General features: G+C 35.9%; 1 protein-coding gene across 1 annotated transcript in view; it reads left to right on the forward strand.

The window, feature by feature from the left end:
• The window catches only part of clcn5b (chloride channel, voltage-sensitive 5b), a 54,516-nt gene extending 33,205 nt beyond the window's left edge, over nt 1–21,311 (forward strand). Inside the window, exons 9-13 of the mRNA XM_056461262.1 lie at nt 1,771–2,334; nt 5,323–5,509; nt 6,705–7,103; nt 11,818–12,034; nt 18,002–21,311. Of these exons, the coding sequence (XP_056317237.1) occupies nt 1,771–2,334; nt 5,323–5,509; nt 6,705–7,103; nt 11,818–12,034; nt 18,002–18,092 (1,458 nt within the window). The 3' untranslated portion in view covers nt 18,093–21,311. The remainder of the gene's footprint in view (nt 1–1,770; nt 2,335–5,322; nt 5,510–6,704; nt 7,104–11,817; nt 12,035–18,001) is intronic.
• Nucleotides 21,312–23,097: the final 1,786 nt, after the last annotated feature.

The following is a 23,097-nucleotide window of genomic DNA, read 5'->3' on the forward strand; positions in this document are numbered from 1 at the left end:
AGCAGGTTTAGATAACAGGTCTTCAAAAGGTTTTTTGTTTGCACCTTGACGAAAAGAAAGGTAGCTCATTAACTGAGGGGAATTTAAAGAAATGTTTTTTGAGAATATTAAATTGTGTTACAATTTCTGCAAAAGGATTTCGTTAGATCAGTCAAATTTGCATTTATTTAAAGAATTAATAAACTGTTATTGCTTAGAACAATGTTTTTTTTCTAATTGTTTAGTTTTGAGGTAAGTGGTTGTGTAATTAGTGGCATAAAGTACATCCAGGTGGTTGTTTTTACAGAATAAAGCCGCGGTTACATTGCACTTTTTGCCCCATAGACTTAGATTCATACGCATGCGAAGGAGACAGACCGGAAAGACAAGCTCGTGCAACAATTTTCGCAGTTCGCTGCATTGCGAAGTTTAAGCTTGGTGGACTCTGACCTGCAAACTCACTTCACGTGACTGCAGGAGACCAATCAAAGATCAAAACTTGACCTCTCTGGACTAGAGATGCAACAGTTAACCGATTTCACTATTAACCGCACTTTAATTTGTCACGGTTAATTAATCATAAAGGCTTCTCAAAGTGCTGCAAATAAAAGTTATGTCAACTGTGCGCTAGTTTAATGTTCCGAGCTTGTACGCTGAGGTGAATACACACACACACACACACACACACACACACACACACGCTGGAATAAAGATTGATTTTAACTATGGCTGAGGCTATTAACTAAGGGCCATTCACATATCCCGTCTTTTGCATGCACAAGGTCATTATTTCCAATGGAGGTGCCTGACCTGCACACACATACTGGCAGTGACTCATGCTTTTCAGGTGCACCTAGTTGAAAGAATGCCGTGAGCACACGTAACAAGAACTGACCAATCAGCTTCATTGTATGCAATATACATATTTCTACTCCTCAAAAAAATTAAATACCAAACAAGTTCATAATATAGTTGATCAAAAGTGCCTTTCAGAAAAAGGTTTATCAGACTTTGACTACATTTTTTCTCATTAAAGGGGAAATACTTAACTAGTATGATGCTTACATTAACATTAGACAAACACTTTTTTTTAATTTATTCTTATTTTTATTTATTTATTCATTGTCCTGTCATTTTTTTTGTGTGTACATTTATTACTTATGTTTAAATTCCAACATTTTTTTCACTTATTTTAAAGTCCAAAGAGAAATGCACTATTTTTTGTTATTACTTTGTGCTGTATTAATTGGTTACTGAGCAGCAATAAATGACACTTTAAAATATAAGGAGCTTTCATGATTTTTCTAAACTAGTTGTGTTTTGAAATTTAATGAATGCTCAGACTATAATCGTACAGCCAAAATCTATAATCATTGCATCCCTACTCTGGACAAAAATGTACAAATCGCTCGCTTAAAAAAAAAATAAATAAAATAATAATCTTGTTTGATCCCGCCCCATTTCACAGTGCTGCACAACGAATTTCACATGCTCAAACTCCCTTCAGTCTTATAAAATAGCTAATCAGCCTGTCAGGCTGTCTGCGACAATAACCGGCTGGATGTACATTATCCCTTGCATAACATGGATTGGGTGTATTCTTGTGATTTGATTTTATGTGTTTATTCTTGTACTGTATATTTTTGAAAGATGCACAACAAAACAAGCATCCATTGATGCACAAACATAAACATCCTCAAAACATTTTGAATGGCATTGTATGCTGCATTACAAACAAATTCTCTGTGGTGTTCTTTATATGACAGCAGCATGTTTTGTTTTGTTTTTCAGGTCAGCTATTACTTCCCGCTAAAGACTCTCTGGCGTTCATTTTTCGCAGCTCTGGTTGCGGCTTTCACCCTTCGCTCCATTAATCCCTTCGGCAACAGCCGCTTGGTGCTTTTCTACGTGGAGTTTCACACTCCCTGGCATTTCCTGGAACTAATACCGTTCATCCTTCTGGGCATCTTTGGTGGCCTTTGGGGGGCTTTCTTCATTCATGCCAACATCGCCTGGTGTCGTTTGAGGAAGAACACCAGCTTTGGCCACTATCCTGTCATGGAGGTCCTAATAGTCACCCTGGTCACTGCATTTCTAGCGTTTCCAAATGAGTTCACCCGCATGAGCAGCAGCACACTGATCTCGGAGCTGTTCAATGACTGCAGTCTGCTGGACTCCTCCAAGCTCTGCAATTATACTAGCGTCGGCGGAGGAAGAGGAGGAAGTGTTAATGCTACTATTGCTAATGCTCTGGCTGATCGGCCGGCAGGGCCAGGGCTTTATACGGCTATGTGGCAACTGGCTCTTGCGCTGCTCTTCAAGATGGTCATAACTGTGGCAACCTTTGGCATGAAGGTAACAGACCTAGATGTACTTCTGAAAGCAAAATAGACTTTATTCTGAGAATAAAATCACTCAGAGTTAGCATAACAGCCATACTCCACAATTAGCATAAGTGTTTTTTAGATTTTTTTGGTCTATCGTAACAACATAAGTGTAATTATTATTAATAATAGCAATTATTATGTCTTTTAATAAGAATGAAAATACTATAGACTACACACTCATATTTGTTTATTTTTTTGGTTATCTTGATGAAGTCAAAAATTTAAATATTTAATTATTTAAAAAAATATTTCCCAAGTGCTGTTTAAAAGAGGGAAGATTGTTTTAACACATTTATAAATGTAATATTTTTAATAATTGATTTATTTTGTTTTTGTGATGACAGTACATAATATTTTATTAGTTATTTTGTAGGATATTAGTATTCATCTTAAAGTGCAATTAAAATGCTTAACTACGTTAATTAGGTTAATTAAGCAAGTTAGATTAATTAGGCAAGTTATTAAATAACTGGTTTGTTTTTTAGACAATCTTCTAAGATCTTAAGGCAGCTAATAATATTCACCAAAAACAAATGGTTAAAAAATATATTAGAACTGCTTTTATTCCAGCCAAACAAAAAAAAAAAGAATTTCTCCAGAAGGAAAATCTAAAACTGATTTAATACAGATTTTTTTTGTATGCCGCTTTCGCTTTTACTATTTTTTTAAACAGATTATTACTAGGCCTATCGTTAACTGTGTGCACGTGATCATCCTTTCACTATTGCACATGGTATGTTTTTCACATGCTTTATTTTGCTTGTAGTAATTTTTGTTAATATGGTTTAATTTTCATCCTTTACAATAACATTGCTTTAATAGGAGGTTAACTCCCCATTTGTCTAGTTACCTGATGATCTGAGTCCTTTAGCCTGGAAAAACTACTAGCTTTAGATAAATGAGAACATTCTTTTAAAATGTCAGTTGTTTTTTTAAAAGAACATTTTAGTTGAATAGTAAGTGTATTTATACAGCTATATTAAGGTTGTTTTGACACATTATTTAAAATTTGTGCAAAGGAAATAATTAGTTTGGTGTGACCAGAGAAAAAAAATGGTAAATCCTTAGTGCTGAGACCTTTTAAAGTCATGTGAAATGAAAAAAAGTTAAATCAACGAGGGGGCATGTGGACATAACACAAAATTTAAAAAGTTGTAATTTTAGCAAGCCAAAGTAAAATTTATGCAAATAAAATATATTTTTCCATAAACAAAATTGTGGCTAGTAAAAAAGGCGAGTGGCTAGTAATGTTGGAAAACTACTAACCACACTGGCTGGTGATCAAAAAAGTTAATGACAAGCCCTGTATGTATATATAAAAAAGATATATACTATCTTACACTATATGCACAGGGCTGTACTACTGACAATACAAGAGCAATTTATTGGAGCAAAATTGTCTGTTTATATCATAATATGTGCTTGCTAAGGCAATTACTACTCTCCATACCATGTTTAAAAGTTCTCAACAACCCCTTTTTTGGGTAATTTAACCCAAAATTATATTACATAGTTAACTTGAATTATATTACAGTTTTTAAGTCTTAAAGCTGGTAAATGTGATTTATATGCTGGTAAAATTGCCCTAATGTCATAGAATAACGTTCAGTCAATGTGCTTTTTTATTTATTTTATCATCCACAGGGCTTCCAATCCATACCACATTATGTAGGATAAACGTATCGGAGTAAACCCAACTAAATAAACATTAATAAAAACAAATTAATATAAACATTAATAAAAACTCTGTATACAAAATTCAAATGAATAATTTTTGGTATTTTCCATGAACTAGTAAGCAAAAACACTTTCTGCTGAACATCCCTCTACCTTGAACATCCTAGTACTGTGTATTAAAATGACCAAAAAAACTCCATATTAACCATTGGATCTTAATGACAATGAGTCTTTAGTCAAGCACCACTTATTTTCATCATAAAATATAAAAATATAATGTTTTATAAGCTTTGGTTTCTGCATATGTAGCCTTATTCAACAGATACAAATCCACAAAATAAAGAAAAATGAAACCGGTAGAGCAGAACATCATTCAGTTATTTATTTTTTTTTTTTTGCAAGTTATTAGTTTTTTTCAATTGTTTTATTTCATTATTAGTATTTTTAGCTCAAAATATTCAAGTTTTCAACTTCAAAATATTTTTTTCTGTTAGTTGCATTTTTTAATAGCCATTTTTCGTGTAATATTTTTATGTAATTTTAATATTTTGTGTTTCAGTTAAAGCCTTGCTCACACTGTGAGATTTCAGCTTTGGGAAACACTAAAAGATTCCTGAAATCCTAGGCTAAAATCTGCGATCGTTGGTTTGACATGTTCACAGACAGCCGCTTAATGCCAGTTGTGATCAGATTTTTCCTCCAATTAGGTTTTGGCAGTGTCAGTAAATTTCAGACACTTTCCTGCAGTGTGACAACAGCTGCGATGAACGTCAATCCAAGAACCAATCGGAGCTCAGAATCTGATGACGCAATTCATGGGACAATTCAAATGTCTGCAGGAAAATGTCAAAACTGTTTTTTTTCTTCCTGGTTTTATTATTGAGACATGCTGTGTGCCAAATTGCTGCTACAGATTGTTTACATAAGCTGTGAGGAATAATTTCAGAACACGGGATTGTGAAAGTTTCACTGGTGGATGATGTCAAACTCCGAGGCAGTTTTCTTCCGTGTTTGGCACGTCTTCATTGTCATTCAGTCTGACTTTATGACAGCTGAGATCTTACAGTGTGACATGGGAGTCATGTTCATGCAGTCTAACATGCTTCAATCGTTTAGGATTATAAAAAATTGCACAGTGTGAGGCCTTAGAGTTTTCATTTTAGTTAACTATAACAACATTGATATATTCCTCGACTTCATCCAAATTATTACTCCATTCATCCATCCATTCATTAATTTGTCAATTCATTCATCTATCTACGTCTTGTTCTTTCTCCAGGTGCCGTCCGGTCTGTTTATCCCCAGTATGGCAGTCGGGGCCATAGCGGGCAGACTTCTGGGTGTTTTCATGGAGCAGCTGGCCGTCTACCACCATGACTGGGCCATTTTCAGAGGCTGGTGCTCTCCCGGGACGGACTGCATCACGCCAGGCCTCTACGCCATGGTGGGCGCAGCAGCCTGTTTGGGTGAGGCCTGATTCAGCTTCATCTCTCTGAAAATTTACTCAAGTTTCATTTTCCACATCATTTGTTTCTTACTTGGCAGTTAAAAGCCAATTGCCCTGCGCAGTCTTCCATGCAGAAGCATTTAATGGTGTCTTTCGGGAACTTAGCTTGACCTTGCTTAGTCAGTGACTCTGCTCTTTTAATGAACTATTTCCTTCATGCATCCTTATTATTGGAGCTTGAGCTTCATAAGTACTGTTGATCATATTTTCAGCTTGTAGTTCAAGTCTTCAAGCTTCATGATCACTTGGTAAAAAATGCATTATTGATTCAAACACCACTAGGACCTTATTTTTAAATGACAACATTTTAGCTGTTTATGAAACCTGTAAGAGGTAAAGAGAGCAGTGTTGCTGTTTGTGTGCTACAAAAACTCAAATTATCCCAAAAAATACTGTAATACAAGTAATCACAATTGCTCTTATTTGAACATTTTTACAGTTTAATTTTGGTATTAATTAGTGCTGGGCAAAGATTAACAGTGATTAATTGATTTCAAAATAAAGTTTTGATTTTGTACGTATTATATACACTCACCGACCACTTTATTAGGTACACCTTACTAGTACTAGGTGGGACCCCCTTTTGCTTTTAGAACTGCCTAATCCTTTGTGGCATAGATTCAACAAGGTGCTGGAAATATTTCTCAGAAATTTTGGTCCATATTGAACATGATGGCATCACACCGTTTCTGCAGATTTTTTGGCTGCACACCCATGATGTGAATCTCCTGTTCCACCACATCCCAAAGGTGCTCTATTAGATGGCGATGTGGTTACTGTGGAGGCCATGTATTTGTCTGTATTTTGTAATGTAACGTTTTCATTAATTCACTGAATAATTTGTTCAGATCATTTTAAAAACTGACGTTTGTGAAAAATTTTTTTGTAAAATTTTTTTCCCAAGATGTCTATTCAGACTTGACTTTTTATGAAAATTGCGTTCCGTAATTTAAACAAAAACTGAGAATAAATCTTTTTTCCCTTCTTTATGTCAGCTATAGTTTATGTTTTAAACACATCCATGTAACTCGTGCATATTTGCTATGAAACACATGCATTTGAAAATGTTGTTAGTTTCTAACATTTGTTTTTATAACCTGTTAAATCACCTTTGTCTATAATTTTGAATTTTGTTTTCCTTTTTCCTGCTCTAGGTGGAGTGACCCGTATGACAGTCTCTCTGGTGGTCATCATGTTTGAGCTGACTGGGGGTTTAGAGTACATTGTACCTCTTATGGCTGCTGCGATGACCAGCAAATGGGTTGCAGATGCCTTTGGTCGCGAGAGCATCTATGAAGCCCACATTCGTCTTAACGGCTACCCCTTCCTAGAGGCAAAGGAGGAATTTCGCCACAAGACTCTTGCCACAGATGTGATGCGTCCCCGACGGAGCGACCCGCCACTGTCAGTGCTCACACAGAGTGGCATGAGCGTGGAGGAGGTGGAAAGACTCATTGCAGACACCACCTACAGCGGCTTCCCTGTGGTCCTCTCACTGACGTCTCAGAGACTCGTGGGCTTTGTGTTGAGGAGGGATCTCATCATTTCTTTAGGTCAGTGTTTTTTTTTTTATATTGGTTCCTTTACATACAGTTGAAGTCAGTTTTTTTTTTAGCCCTCCTGAATTATCAGCCCACCTGTATATTTTTTCACCAATTTCTGTTTAACGGAAAGATTTATGTCAACACATTTCTAAACATAATAGTTTTAAAAACTAACTTCTAATAACTGATTTCTTTTATCTTTGCCATGAGGACAGTACATAGTATTTTACTATATATTTTTCAAGATGCTGGTATTCAGCTTAAAGAGACATTGAACCGGTTAATTCGGTTAAGTTACGGTAATTAGGCAAATTGTTGTATAACGATGATTTGTTCTGTAGACAATTAAAAAAATAGCTGAAGAGGGCTAATATTTTGACCTTTAAAATTATTTTAATAAATTAAGAACTGCTTTTATTCTAGTCGAAATAAAACAATTAAGACTTTCTTCAAGAGAAAAAATATTATAGGAAATACTGTGAAAAATTCCTTGCTTTTTTAAACATCATTTGACAAATATTAGTTATTGGGAAATAATAAATTTCCTTTTTTTTTCGAAACTGAAAAAGCTTGTTTTTAAAATGCATTTTTGTCATTTATATTTATTTATTTAACCTGTGTCATCTCTTATTGACTTAGACTTTATTTCAAACATGTAAACATACTAAAATAACTACAATTATGTTTATAAACAAAGCAAAATAATATGATGCAATGCAAATCAGTTTTACAACACAAATCAATTTTAACTTGTGTATGTCAGAAATAGAGTAGGAAGCAGCATGTGCTTTATTTAATCTCTCCCCTTCTCCACTCAACAATAATAATACATTTAAATCCATTACAGTACATAATAATCCATAGCAATGGTCAAGTTAACTCCCTGATTTTATCATCTCATTCTTAGCCTAATGCACTTTTTTTACACCTGTATAACTAAATAAACTAATGGAACACAAATCAAATCAGTTCTTTTTCTATATACATTCTGAAGGCCATATGTTTATTCTGCTGTTTCAACCGATGTCACTCTTTGCCATCGCTTGAGCTCTAAATCTAGTCTGTTTCAGAATTTAATAAAAAGAAAAACTTTGTAATGTTGTATGAACACATGTATGTTTGAAGTCATACTTTCAGGGTGTCCACAAGTCTTAAAAAGTATTAAAAGTTTCTAAATCAATTATGAGAAATATAAGGCCATTAAAAATGGATTAAAAAGTCTTATCACATTTCACATTTTTACGAGGTCTAAAATTTTGTTCAAGCGTTGTCTAAAGTATTTGACTCCAAAAAAAGCATAAATATATTTATTTTCCTCCTAATATTAACAACAGCGTGCTAGAGCCACGCATTGGGTTCGGGCTGAGGTGCGTCTGGCCGAGCTCCTCCGTCGGGGTGATGTCACGTAATTTGTGACAAACACGGGAAGGTGATGTGTTGCGAAACAGACAGCAAAAAATGGGAAAATGCAAGTTTACATACACCTGGTTGAAGAAAGATGAGTTTAAGCAGTGGGTAAAGCCTGTTGTTGAAAAAAAACGCGTAATTTATTCTTTCAAGCTTTTCTTTTGCATGGTTGTGCTCCATTGATTTATTTAACTACAACTGTTTATTAAGTTAAACAATATCTGGAAACAAACCAACTTCAAGTAAGTCAAGCAGCTCTGCATCTGATACCCTGAATTGTATCTTTTCTTCAGTACAATAAAATCAACAATTTTTAATATATATATTTTATTTTACTAATTTTGACATCTTCATTTTTGTGGATAAACTTTTAATAAATTGACTAACAATGCATAAACCTTTTTTTTTTTTTGAAAAGAGACAGTGCGCTCTACTAGATATTTTTAAATATTTATACAGTGGTCAGCTGAAAATTTATATTTTATCCATTTTTCAGTGAATATAGGCATTATATTTGGTGCATTTGATCTAAACAGATTTATTTAACAGATATGTTTATTAAAATAATATTTTAGTCACCTAAGATCTTTAGAAATACCAGGATAATATATTTAAATTCAAGCATAATGTTTAAAAAAAAATGAGAAACTACACAAATTCAGCTAAATTGCATATACAGTTGAAGTCAGAATTATTAGCTCCCCTTTGAATTTTTTTCTTTTTAAATATTTCCCAAATTGTGTTTAACAGAGCAAAGAAATTTTTACAGTATGTCTGATAATATTTTTTCTTTTGGAGAAAGTCTTAATTGTTTTATTTTGGCTAGAATAAAAGCAGTTTAAATTTTTTTGAACCATTTTAAGGTCAAAATTATTAGCCCTTTTAAGAAATTTTTTTTCCCGACTGTCTACAGAACAAACAATCGTTATACAATAACTTGCCTAATTACCCTAACCTGCCTAGTTAACTGTATTAACCTAGTTAAGCCTTTAAATGTCACTTTAAGCTGTATAGAAGTGTCTTGAAAAATATCTTGTAAAATATTATTTAGATAAAATAAATCAGTTATTAAAAATGAATTATTAAAACTATTATGTTTAGAAATGTGTTGGAAAAAAAAAAAAACTCTCTGTTAAACAGAAATTGGGGGGGGGGGGGGGCTAATAATTCTGACTTCAACTGTGTGTGTGCGTGCGTGCGTGCGTGCGTGCGTGCGTGCGTGCGTGCGCACGCGCGCGCGCCTCCTCTCCCTCAGTCATCTTTCCATTAAATTTCTTGTGTAAGCCTAATTGGTTGGCGACGTCACAGACCAGTACGAGAGGTGGCAGTAACGCACCAAAAAGTTTGTTGTTGACCACTGTAAAACAGAAAGAAGTAATCGTCATTCTAGACACCGGCCTCACAGCTCTGTGAATGTCAGTGCCGTCACTTATAGGGTATTTGCAGAGCAAGCGCTTCTTCCCATCCAGGTAAACTTCAGATGAACGGTTAATGTGACTTTTTTCCATTTTATACGATTCCTTTTACACCATTGATGTTGGAATGTAATTAAAATATAATCAGTTAAATAGACTTTGGCATTCATTTAGTTGCTCAAGCGTAAAACGAGATGAAAAGCCTTTTACATGCACGCACCGGTCAGGATTGGCAGGCTAGAGCAGAAGCTCCATTGAATACACTGGGGTAAAATAAATGTTCATATTTGAGACATGGCGTGGAAAAATATAATTTAATGCAGCGCTTCTTGTACAATCAGAGACCCACTTTATATTACATATCACTCAGCCAGTGGAGATCGCTGATTTTTAAGGAAAACAGACCCTAAATGCACCGATTTTGTAATGGCGTACAGTTCACCGGAATCAATTTGACCTAGGTTACTGACAAATTAAAAGTCCTTCCACATATACCCTATTGATCCGTGATCGGTAAATGTAGCTTGTGTGGACGCTATGGCGCTACTTGACTAATAAAACAGCTTTGCTACTGATAAGCTATTTGATTTAGAAAGTAGTGATGCTACGCCACGCTACTGAGAAATGTAGTTAAACTTGTAGCGTCACTATTTGTATCGACGCTACTGCCCAACACTGCTATTATTATTATTATTTTTTTTTTTTTATTATTATTATTATTATTATTATTATTATTATTATTATTATTATTATTGTGTAATATGTTTTTATCTGTATTGAACTTGCCATGCAATAGCCATAAGTTGCTGATGTGGCAATAAATAAACAAACTTGAAACTTGTTTTTCTTAATAACTAAGATTTTTTATTTTTAATTATGGTTTTAAATTATTATTTTAGATTATTAAAAATAACAGATAATTCTGAACTATTTAGCCAGAGACTGAAGAACCATATACACTGTCAATTAATTTGACCCCAATCCAACTAGTTTTACTCATTTGTAACACAGATGGGATGTGTTCCATTGCCATCTAAACAAGAAATAAACGCATGGATTTGAATATTTTGAGATTGGTTTTAGACCTGGAAATAAAATTTGACATAAACGAAATATATGAGCCAATGTGACTAGATATGTGGTGAAAGATCATTCGAGAAATCAATTCTCTATCGTTTCTGAAATATTCAAAATGCATTTTTTTTCTCTCCTGAATCGGTTCTTTGCTTAGTTTTTAACAGCAGAATGTGCTGAAGGCTAGTTTTTAACTGTACATTCAAATGCACTTGAAGAAGAGCGCTTGTGTGTTTTACACCAGGAGATTAATGTAAACACAGCTCACTATTATTATTAATGTATTCCGCTTATATCTTTTCTAACATTTATGGTAGTTTTGCTAACATTTAAAGTTAGTATTTGAAACAGAGTAAGGCTGTTTGTGTAAAAAATTGCTCACAAACCAGCATGACATCAGTTTGACTTGGGAGTCTTACAAACCAGCCAACTGACTGATACAACCAACCACAGTCTCTGAATAGTTATTTTCCCTGACATTTAAGGAGATCGTGTTGTGCCTGAGGATATCTCTGTTTCTTGCTACTAAATGTTTCAAACCAAACTCTTGCATATCTGTCAAAAAGTACCGCTGAGATCTTGTCAGTATGGCGCCTTGTAAGTGCAACTTTGTTTTCTCCTTGGCTGATTAGAAAGCTGTGTACCCCGAGCAAAGTGTTTTGGAGCAGTCAGCCAATCAGATTGGAGCCAGTGATTTCAGCCAGTTCTTGCCAGTGTTGTGTGCAAAATGATGTTTTGTGAGCGGTCTGTGGGCTGCAACAGAGGTTGTGCTAATTAACCTTTTACGTAGTTTCTCCAAGTAAATGTCCTATTTTCTTTCATTTTAGAAAATGCACGACGGCATCAGGAGGGTGTGGTGAGTGTGTCTGTAGTCCTGTTCACAGAATGTGATCCACCCGCATCCCCCAACGCTCCTCCTGCGGTCAAACTGCGGAGTATCCTGGACCTCAGCCCCTTCACGGTCACTGTGCATACGCCAATGGAGATCGTGGTGGACATCTTTCGTAAACTCGGCCTGCGGCAGTGCCTCGTCACTCAGAATGGGTAAGTCTGTGAACTTGTGCAATGTGTGGCCCATTTAAAGCAGTGGATGAGATGTATGAATGCAGTTCAAATAAAATAGGTCCGCATTCATGCTATTTAAAAAACAGTATTCAAGAAGTACCTGGATGACCTACTACTTATGGTAAGATTCAATTCAATTCAATTCACCTTTATTTGTATAGCGCTTATACAATGTAGATTGTGTCAAAGCAGCTTCACATAAAAGGTCATAGTAAATTGGAACAGTGTAGTTCAGTTTGTAGTGTTTAAGTTCAGTTCAGTTTAGCTCAGTTCAGTGTGGTTTAATAATCACTATTGAGAGTCCAATACTGAAGAGCAAATCCAACGATGCGCAACTCTATAGATCCCGAACCATGCAAGCTAGTGGCGACAGCGGAGAGGGAAAAAAAACTTCACTAAATGGCGGAAGTGAAGAAAAAAAACCTTGAGAAAAACCAGGCTCAGATGGGCATGACCATTTTAATTTCTCCGCTGGTCAAACGTCTTGTGCAGAGCTGCAGTCTCAGTGGTGGAGGCTGGAAGCTGGCCTCAGCGACGACTCGTCTGTCCCTGGAGCGTCACAGGAATCAGTCTCGTGTTCTCCACTCTTCCGTGACCACCACAGTAGCTGCTCAACCACAGTAGCTGCTCATTGCACACATTGTAAGATTCTGTACTGTGTGTCTGATGGACGCTACACTATCCCATGATGCCACGTGAGAGAATTCATGAATTGACACAGTTAGGTCACGCAATAATGATGGCAGATGAAATTTGTCTGAGCTCAATTCATACTACTTGCATTCATACTATATAGATATAAAGGCAGATCAGCCTCACAAATAATACACTTGCAAAATCAAAATACAATTCATAAATGCGCAAATTCAATTAGTAAATTCAAAACTCTATTCATAAATGCTTATATCCAATTCTTAAATTCTTAACACAATTTGTGAATTCACATGTAAAAATTATACATTTTCTTTAAATGAATTGGGTTTGGGCATTCATGAATTGTGTTTCGAAATAACCAATTGGATTTGTGCAATTATAAATCGTGTTTTGAATTTACGAATTGGATTTGGGTATTTGTGAATTGTGTTTTGAAATCATGAATTAAATTTGCATATTTATGAATCTCGTTTTTAAATTAACGAATTGGATTTGCACATTTATGAATGTTGTTTTAAATTAACAAATTGGATTTGCACATTTATGATTTGTGTTTTGAATTAACGAATTGGATTTGCGTATTTATGAATTGTGTTTTGAATTAACGAATTGGATTTGTGCATTTATGAATTGTGTTTTGAAATTACAAATTGGATTTGCACATTTATGAATTGTGTTGAATTAATTAATTGGATTTGCGTATTTATGAATCAGTGCTTTGAAATTACTAATTGGATTTGTGCATTTATCAATCGTGTTTTAAGTTAACGAATTGGATTTGCGCATTTATGAATTGTGTTTTGAAATTACGAATTGGATTTGTGCATTTATGAATCGTGTTTTAAGTTAACGAATTGGATTTGTGCATTTATGAATTGTGTTTTGAAATTACGAATTGGATTTGCTCATTTATGAATTGTTTTGAATTTACAAATTGGATTTGCGCATTCATGAGTCGCGTATTGAATTCATGAATTTGCGTATTTATGAAAAATGTTTTAAAATTACGAATTGGATTTGCACATTTATGAATCGTGTTTTGAAATTATGAGTTGGATTTGTGCATTTCTGAATGGTGTTTTGAATTTACAAATTGTATTTGCGCATTTATGAATCGCCTATTGAATTTACGAATTGAAGTTTTGCTTTTACGAATTGCGTTTAGAATTTACGAATTAAATTTTGTAAATTGTGAATTGTAAATGTATTATTTTTGGCACTGATCTTGCTCCATATTATAAACATACTTTTTTTTTAAAGTCATGTAGTAAATTCAAATTCAATTGTAGTACCTACTCGAGCGATTTCGAATGCAGCCAAAATGTTAAAGGAAATGATATTAAGATTTTCATGCCTAGAGATATCACCGAACATTCTCCCCAGTACTTCTATTGTTCTTCCATTTATTGTAGATTTTCCAAGACACATTATACAGACAGTCATGTTGTTGCCAATCTTCCACAAGCAATTTCTCCATCCCTGTTGTCCAACAGACCCGTACAGCAGCTTGTTTTGCGGTTGCTCATTGGCTATTATAGAAAACTGACCTAATCATTGATACAATCATCTAATTTAAAATCCTAAATATCAAATTTGTTTGATATGATAGGGAGGCCAATGTGAACAGATTGTGAGGTTTAGGATTTGATCTGTAAGTGCCTTACATTACCAGATAAGCTGTGCTGTACATGATGTTCTGGACATCTTTTTGTCCGATCTTTGTCAGGAGGGATTAATTGTGTTAAATCCCCTGTGTGAGCCCAGATTTACTGTATATTTATTTGCTATACTTAAGTGATTCTAAACCGGGGGCCAGGACCCACTAGAGAGCTCAAGATGACCCAAAAAGCTTTAAAATAAGACAAACACTGCTTTAAAACCAACTAAAAACCATTGTGTTTTAAATGTCTTGTGCTTTGTTATTATAAGTGTACCAGCAAAATTCAGGCGGGTTTTCTTATTTCATACTCTGTTTTATTCGCATATTTTTGTGATTTTGCTACCCACATTTTCAAATTTTAGATTAGTCATTCATGAGTTTTTAACCACCGTTTAAGTGGAGCTTTGATGGTTGTTTGAGATTTGCAGTGTTAGAAGTTTGTTTGAGAACAGAGCAGTTGTATCCATGTTGCAGTTTAGATTACATTTGTTAAATAGTGTTTAAGTATGCGCCAATCCAAGCAGGAGGGCTTCCCCAGCTGAGGCTTTGTTCCTCCCAAGAGTTCTTTTGCATCGACCACTTCATAAACATCTTGAGGGGTTTTTCCTCAATGCTCTCACTCACTAGCTACTTAGAAACAATATGCATTGTGAATGACGTTACACAAATAAACCAAACCAAGATATGCACTGAGAACATCATATGTAGCATTGACTTCATAGAACAGTCTCAGCACCTTTGATATTTTTTTAATCATATTTTTTGTTCTGTAAAATGTAATATTAAAGGGAGAGTTCACACAAAAATAAAATCTGTATTTATTTTTTTGTTTTGTTTTTTGCTCTAAAGAGAAGATATTTTGAAGAGTATTGGAAACCTTTAACCATTGATTTCCATATACATGTTTTTCCCTGCTATGGATGATATTGGTTAAATGGTTTAAATGATTAGTTCACCCCAAAATGAACCTTTTAGTCTGCATGTCATTCCAAACCCTTAAGAAAGAACGGTTACCCTTTCTGTGAAGCTCATGCGTGTGAATAATTATAAACAAAGTTGTAATTCATTATAATCAGTCATAACAATTCTGTAAACATATCTAGAAAGACACAACAAACCTTATAATGTATTATAGCTACATTTTTAATAGTGTTATTAATACTTACTATTAATGCATTTCATATTTCAGTGCACAAATTCACAGCACATTATACATGATTTATAAGGATTAATTAGTCAGTCATGATTGTGTTCATAAAGATGCAGCCTGCAATGTTAAAACTTTGTCATGCTATAGTTACAGACTCCTTAGCAAGTTAACAGATTTTGTTCTGTCAAATAAATAAATGGTTTTATATAGTTAATAAGTGCCCTCTTGCCTTATAAATACTTATAGTGAGTCATAATATTCAATTCAGTTCGTGTTTATTTCTATAGTACTTTCACAATGTAGATTGTGGTTTAATTTTCTCTGCTACAAGGCCAAACACTGAACAGCAAATTATATATAAATCATACATAATAAGTGTATACTAACCTTTATAAATGCATCATTGATGGCTTTAAGTGACTGAATTATTAATACTTAAAATCATGTATAATATGTTTTGAACTTGTGCACTGAAAAATTAAATGCATCACTAATAATTATTAATAACACTATTATAAATGGAGCTATTATATAATACAGTGTAATGCTTGTGTACATTTATATAATTAAGACAGATACATTTATATAATTAAGACTGATTAGAAATTATTATAAACAGAGTTATAATTCAATATAAGCATGAGCTTCATAGAAGGTATTACTGAAATTATTTTATGTTTGAAACGCATAAGTTTTTTTTTGTGATTAAAATTTTTATTGATATTACATGTGAGTGGTCACAGCATCTTTACATTTTCTTTCCAATAAACAAAACAGGATTCACTCCTCAAGCCCAGCCCACCCAGAAAAACACCCACCCCACCCCCCAGCGGTGCCAAAGTTCATGCCATACCACAAATAGCATTGCAATCAAGACAAATAACTAACTAACTAACAAAAAAAAAAAAAGATCCACACACACACACCGCAAAACTGCAGCCCCGACCCTTAAAGGACCCGCACATTTTTCAACACCACGTTAATTTCATTTCTGTTTAGTTCAGTTATGACTTTAGTCAGATTAAGGTGATCAAAAAAAAAATTACTGTTTGGAGCTTATGTAGGCCTACAGTTCAAAATTTATGTTTAACTGAATAAACGGTTCGTAAACACAAGTACATCTTATTAAACATCATTTATTTTCATCACCAATTATCAAAGTAGAGCAGTTTCTCAAGCAGTTTGTGATGCATTTTCGAAATGGGAGATGAGCCCCTGGTCTAATGCGCCACCTGGCTAAAGAAACCCTATCACAAAGACTTATTATTTGGGTAGCACACATTCTGAATGCCTTCGGCAGAATTCAAATGAGCCATTTTAATCTAGCTTAATTCCGAGATTAATCTAGATTAAAAGAATTAATCTATGCCCACCTATAATATATATATATATATATATATATATATATATATATATATATATATATATATATATATATATATATATATATATATATATATATATGAATGAATGAATGAATGAATGAATGAATGAATGAATGAATGAATGAACATAATCTTTTAATGACATTTAAAAGTTCTTTAACAAACAAAAACAGCTCAACAAGAGCAAACCTCATTGGTTCTTGCTGTGTGACATTCTACAATCAACTACACTGGTTCTTGTGCATCATCAAGCATTCTTGAGCCTCTGTGGCCAAATCCATTGATCCCTCTACAATGTGTTTCGGTTAAAAAAAATTCTAAATGAATCATATAAAGTGGTAATGTCACTTCAGAAGACTTGGATTTAACTTCATCACTTTACAAGTATTTTGAAGCATCAGATTTTTGTTAAATAGTCTTTCAATGAAGAAACCCAAATCTCTGGGATTTGATTAAAAACATTTACAGTCCATACTACTCTGAATAAAACTCTTAAGGGTTTGGAAAGACATGAAGGTGAATAGATGACTGCAGACCTAATTTTTTGGCGTGAAGTGTTTTTCTTTAAGTTTCCACAAAGGTCCTTTCTTATAAAAGCGCTCACTACCATATTTGTTCAAAACAGCTGAAGCTCATTCTCTCTGCAGTTGTTTTGCCTTTTAAAGTGTGTGTGTGCGTGTGCGCACGTGTGTGCGCGTGTGCGTGTGTGTGTGCGTGTGTGCGTGTGTGTGTGCGTGTGCGTGTGTGTGTGTGTGTGTGTTAATCATCTCCCGATGTCTAGTGGATCAACGTGGCTGTTGGTCTTTCTCAGTCCTTGTGATCCTCCCTTGAAGTCTATCAAGCACAATAAAAGGAAATGACATCATATAAAACGAGAGAGAACTCTGGAAACACACACACGCACTCTTTGTACACATGGCCTTGAAACTTGATGCAAACATGGTGTTTCTCATGCTTATGCTAAGCAGGACCATCTGTTCATTAGGTTTTTTCTTTGATATGTATGACTTGACAGATCAGCGATTTGTATTAATTAATGGCAAGAATCTCTTTTCTCACACTCTTATGATGTTTTTTTTTTTTTTTTTTTTTTTTAGGCGTTTGCTGGGAATCATCACTAAAAAGGACATTCTTAAACACATGGCGCAGATGGCTAACAGAGACCCGGATTCAATCCTCTTCAACTGAAGACTCTCAGGATCGGACGGAGAAGAAAAACTCACTAATACACACACACACACACACACACACACACACACTGAGGACTAAACTATTCTGTGGTTAGTGTGTGTATGTGTGTGTGTTTGTGTGTGTTTTACTGAGGTACTTCTGTTATAGTGGGGTGTGAAAGTGGCCCTAGGCAGCTTATTGTTGTTCCAGAACTGGACATGTTCAGACAAGAGGTGTTTAGCCTGTCTGGAGGCTAGTGGGACGTATATAGTGTGAGAAATACTGTCCTCTCACACCTGCGACCCTATTAGGCCAAATCTCCGCTTTTGCCATCAGGACGTGGTGAATGTAGACCAGCTCTGATTCCTGCCAATATATATATTTTTGGGATCAACAATTTTTTGAGGTGGCTTTTTGTTCATTTATTTGAACATAAAGTATTCTTAAGATGGTTACAAGGCTCTTGGGCTGGCCTTGGTTGCTGGTTTTGGACATTTACAAAGCTGGGAGACCAGCCGGGTTAGTTTAACAGGGATAGTTCACCCATAATTGAAAATGCTCTTCATTTTCTTACTGATTTTTCAAAAAAAAATTTTTATTGATTTCATAGCATTTTCCCTATACTATGCATGTCAGTGGCTGCTTTTTCCAAAATTCTTCAAAATATGTATCCAACAAAAATGTTTGGAATTACCTGAGGATGAGCAAATGGGGCATAAATCTAAACTTCTGATTGAACTATTTCTTTGAAGATGGGGACTGGACTTTCAGGTTGATCTGGGTTACTGGTTTTGGACATTTACCAGGCAGCGAGACCAGCTAGCAAGATCCTCTTAAACCAAGGTCAGCAAAACGAGTAGTTTAAGCTATTTTTTAACAGGGTTTCCATCCCTGGAGTGACGTCTGACCTCGAGAGGAACTTCAGAAGGGTGAGAACATTCCTGTGATGATCTGGGAAACGTGCGCTCAGGGTGTCTTGTCTGAACCTGCGTGTGTCGAGTGATCCCTGTGGGAAGATGTTTTCTTGAAGTGCACTGAGATTTGATGCATCACGTTGAAAAGTCACAGAGGCGCATTCATTTTGATCTCTTTGATAGGGTTTAAATGTACTAAAGAGTCTAAATATAGTCTAAATGTACATTCTGGAGGCATACCTCAACCAAAAGTACTCTATATTTCCTCTCATCTGTTGAACACTAAAGAAGCTATTATAAAGAGAGCTGAAATCTGTAAACATTGACTTTCATAGAAGGGAAAACAAATACTATTGTTGTCGATGGTGACAGTTTTGCAGCATTCTTCAAAATATCTTCTTCAGTGTTCAAAACGAGAAAAAAAAACTCAAACAGGTTTGGAATCAGGGAGAATAAATGATGACAGAATTTTCAGTTTTGGATGAACTATCCCTTTAACTTAAATTAGATAAAGTCAGTTTGATATTATGACAAAAGGTGCCTTAAAGGATGTAACCAAGTCTGTAGTCGTTTACTAAACCCGTTTGACTCTTTCTTCAGTGGAACACAGTCAGTTTGGGTGCCAACATTCTTTGAAATTTTCCATTTGTGTTCTGCAGAAGTAAGAAAGTGCCTTTTGGGTGCCTTCGGTAGTTCATATTAAGTTAAAGTGCCCTGATTCTACCTCTGTCTCTCTCTTACTTAGTGTAACAAGGGGCTTATTTTTTTCAATTTTCACTCTGCTCCCCAAATGAATCAATCTGTAGTTTCCGTTTGCCACCAGCAAGAGGCACTGTCTCCCAGATTGACCAATCTGGACATTCTGCACCATCTGATTGATTCTTGGCTCGCTTTTCTCTCTGGGTGTGTTGCTGTATTCTCTCATGTCATTACAATAGGGACTTTTTCATGCTCCTATTGAGCACCTGGATCATTCCGTGCAGTCTTTAGAGATGTGAATCCACTCGTCTGTCCATCACCCTTACTCGTCTTTCCCATGTAACCGCACCGTCGTCCTCAAGCAACCTCAGTAAAGCATCTTTCGGCACCTCCCTTGTTTGGCTGTGAGGATCCGATCATGACATAACGAGATCCTCCCTATAATGAAAGGTTAAACTTGTACGCAGACCCCTTCTTTGGCATGATCCCTTGACTTTTTTTGATTTAGAAAAACCCTCCACCCTCAAGTCTTTTTTTCCTCCCTGCAATGGCATTTGGGTTGTTTATAGCCTATTAATGGCATTCAACTCTTTTCATGCCAGGTCTAAACTCTGGCTCTTTCCCGGCTCGCCGTAATTCCCGGGAGCTGGAACTCGGGCAGGGAGGTCTTGCAGGGCTATTGTTCCCATTCGCTCCTGCTCGTCTGGGCTCCCGGTCGCCAGGATGTCCCCCGACAAGCACCACTAGCAGTCCCGACCGCCTTCCACTCTTAGACTATTTCCGGTCCCGTCTTTAAACAACGGCGCAATTATAATAGAGCAGAGGGGAAAAAAATTCTTGCACTCTGATTACTGAAAGAAAAGGTGTTTGTGTGGGGGCCCGTAGGAGAGATTATGCTTTTCTCTTTTGCCCTGCTAGAGAAAACATGGGAATATGGGAGGAGGGAGAGGAGAAAAGGTTAATTAAACAGTGTTCAGTGGTCAGTGGAAGGATCGTTTCACAAAGGTCTCCTCTGTGTCACACGGTGGGGTTATTGGAGAGTCTTGGCACGAAGGACTTTCACTCATTCCTGCAATCCGGGTGGGTGCTGAGCCTCTTTGCACTGTAACCCAAGCCTTGATTGGTGCAGAAGGAGCTAAGCCAGGACCGAGACCAAATGAAATGTTGTAATGTAAAACAGGACCTCCTACGTTCTTATCTGGAGAACCTGGACTTCCACTTCTCAACTCGGGGAGGCAAACAAACAGCATGTAAACAGGTGTTTAGTTGGCATTTCTACGCAAACAGCCGGTTTAGGGCTGAAAACAAATGCTAAACCTGAGTAAACAGGCGTCGTTGAGTGTGTTTATGATGTATATCTAAAGAAACCTGTGATTTTTCTCACCAAAAAAGAAAGGTGATGCTGTTATTGCTTGGAAGGAAAAGAAGTATGCATAATTTATTCCAAAGCACTCCTCTGAGATGAAGAGTTTGTCTCTTTTTATTGTTGATAAGAGCTGTTAACTGTAATATGTATTTATTTTGCACAGATTGTTTTCTATTGCAGTATTTGTACTTGATCGATTTCCATCACATTGTCAAATGAGCGTTTGTCCAGTTGAATAAATCCAAAATGCAGACTACATTCATCTGGAGGTCATATGGTATGCATTTCTAGTTCAGATGTATAAAGAATCACTTGTGGCCTTAAATTCTTCTTATTTTTTAAATTATCTTGCATAATCAAAGTATTAAGGACATTAAAATTCCAGAAACATGAGCATTTTTATTCTGTAAAATCTCAGAATGTTCTGGTGGCTGTAAAAGCAGCCCCACACTGGTTTGTGTTAAATGTGGTATTTGAAGGAAATTGCTGAGGGTCTCTTAAAACACCGCAGGATTGTGGGGAGAATCTTATTTGATATCGCCTCTGAACGCTGACTTTCTCACACCTTTCGAAGGCCAGCATTTTAATAACTATGTTTTTTTTTTTTTTTGTTACTTTTTTATCATGAATATTTTCTTTTGAAAACCCCCTAATGCTGCTTGAAGTTGCAACAGTGTGAATTCATTTGTCTCTGGTGGCTTTTTGTTTTGTTTGAGAAGATTGCTCACAGATGATTTAGAGTATAATTGTACATGAGTCTTTGAACGAGTCACACACCCTCATCATTCTTTGGTTCAGGTTAATTTTACTTTATTAGTTGTGTTTAGCTAAAACAGGCATCACAATTATGTACTTGCGGTTGTAAGTTTAGAACAAACTATAAAAGCGAGGATTAAACTTCGGCACATTACTTCTCCTGCGGCCGTTAAGCTTTTAAACTCAAGCCAAATCTTCTGCATCTGATTGAAAAAGACAAAAAGCTTATGGCGATTTCTAAAAATTGCAGCTTATTGCAAAACTTAATCTTCACTTGCTAAATACTTAAACATTTGAGATGTTTTCAACTGTTAATGTGAATACTTGACAAAAGGGGCAATTTGACAGTCTACTGTATGTTTTAATCCAAAAACCATTTTAGAGTTTTTAGCAAAAATTAATTGTAAACCTTAATAAAATCTACGCTGACCGGCCACTTTATTAGGTGCACCTGTCTAACTGCTTGTTAACATAAATTTCTAATCAGCCAATCACATGGCAGCAACTCTGCATTTAGGCATGTAGACATGGTCACGGCGATCTGCTGCAGTTCAAACCGAGCATCAGAATGGGAAAAAAGGTGATTTAAGTGACTTTGAATGTGGCATGGTTGTTTGTGTCAGACAGGCTGGTCTGAGTATTTCAGGATCTGCTGATCTACTGGGATTTTCACGCACAACCATCTCTAGGGTTTACAGAGAATGGTCAGAAAAAGAGAAAATATCCAGTGAGCGGCAGTTCTGTGGGCGCAAATGCCTTGTTGATGCCACAGGTCAGAGGAGAATGACCAGACTGGTTTGAGCTGATAGAAAGGCAACAGTAACTCAAATAACCACTCGTTACAACCGAGGTGTGCAGAAGAGCATCTCTGAACACACAACACATTCAACCTTGAGGCGGATGGGCTACAGCAGCAGGAGACCACACCTGGTGCCATTCCTGTCAGTTAAAAACATGAAACTGAGGCTACAATTTGCACAGGCTCACCAAAACTGGACAATTGCAGATTGGAAAAAATGTTGCTTGATCTGATGAGTCTTGATTTCTGCTGCAACATTCGTATGGTAGGGTCAGAATTTGGCCTCAACAACATAAAAAGCATAGATCCATCCTGCTTTGTATCAACGGTTCTGGCTGGTGCTGGTGTAATGGTGTGGGGAATATTTTCTTGGCACACTTTGGGTCCATTAGTACCAATTGAGTATCGTGTCAATGCCACAGCCTACTTGAGTATTGTTGCGGACCATGTCCGTCCCTTAATGACAACAGTGTACCCATCTTCTGATGG

The sequence above is a fragment of the Danio aesculapii genome, chromosome 7 (assembly GCF_903798145.1).
Source record: "Danio aesculapii chromosome 7, fDanAes4.1, whole genome shotgun sequence".
NCBI lineage: Eukaryota > Metazoa > Chordata > Actinopteri > Cypriniformes > Danionidae > Danio > Danio aesculapii.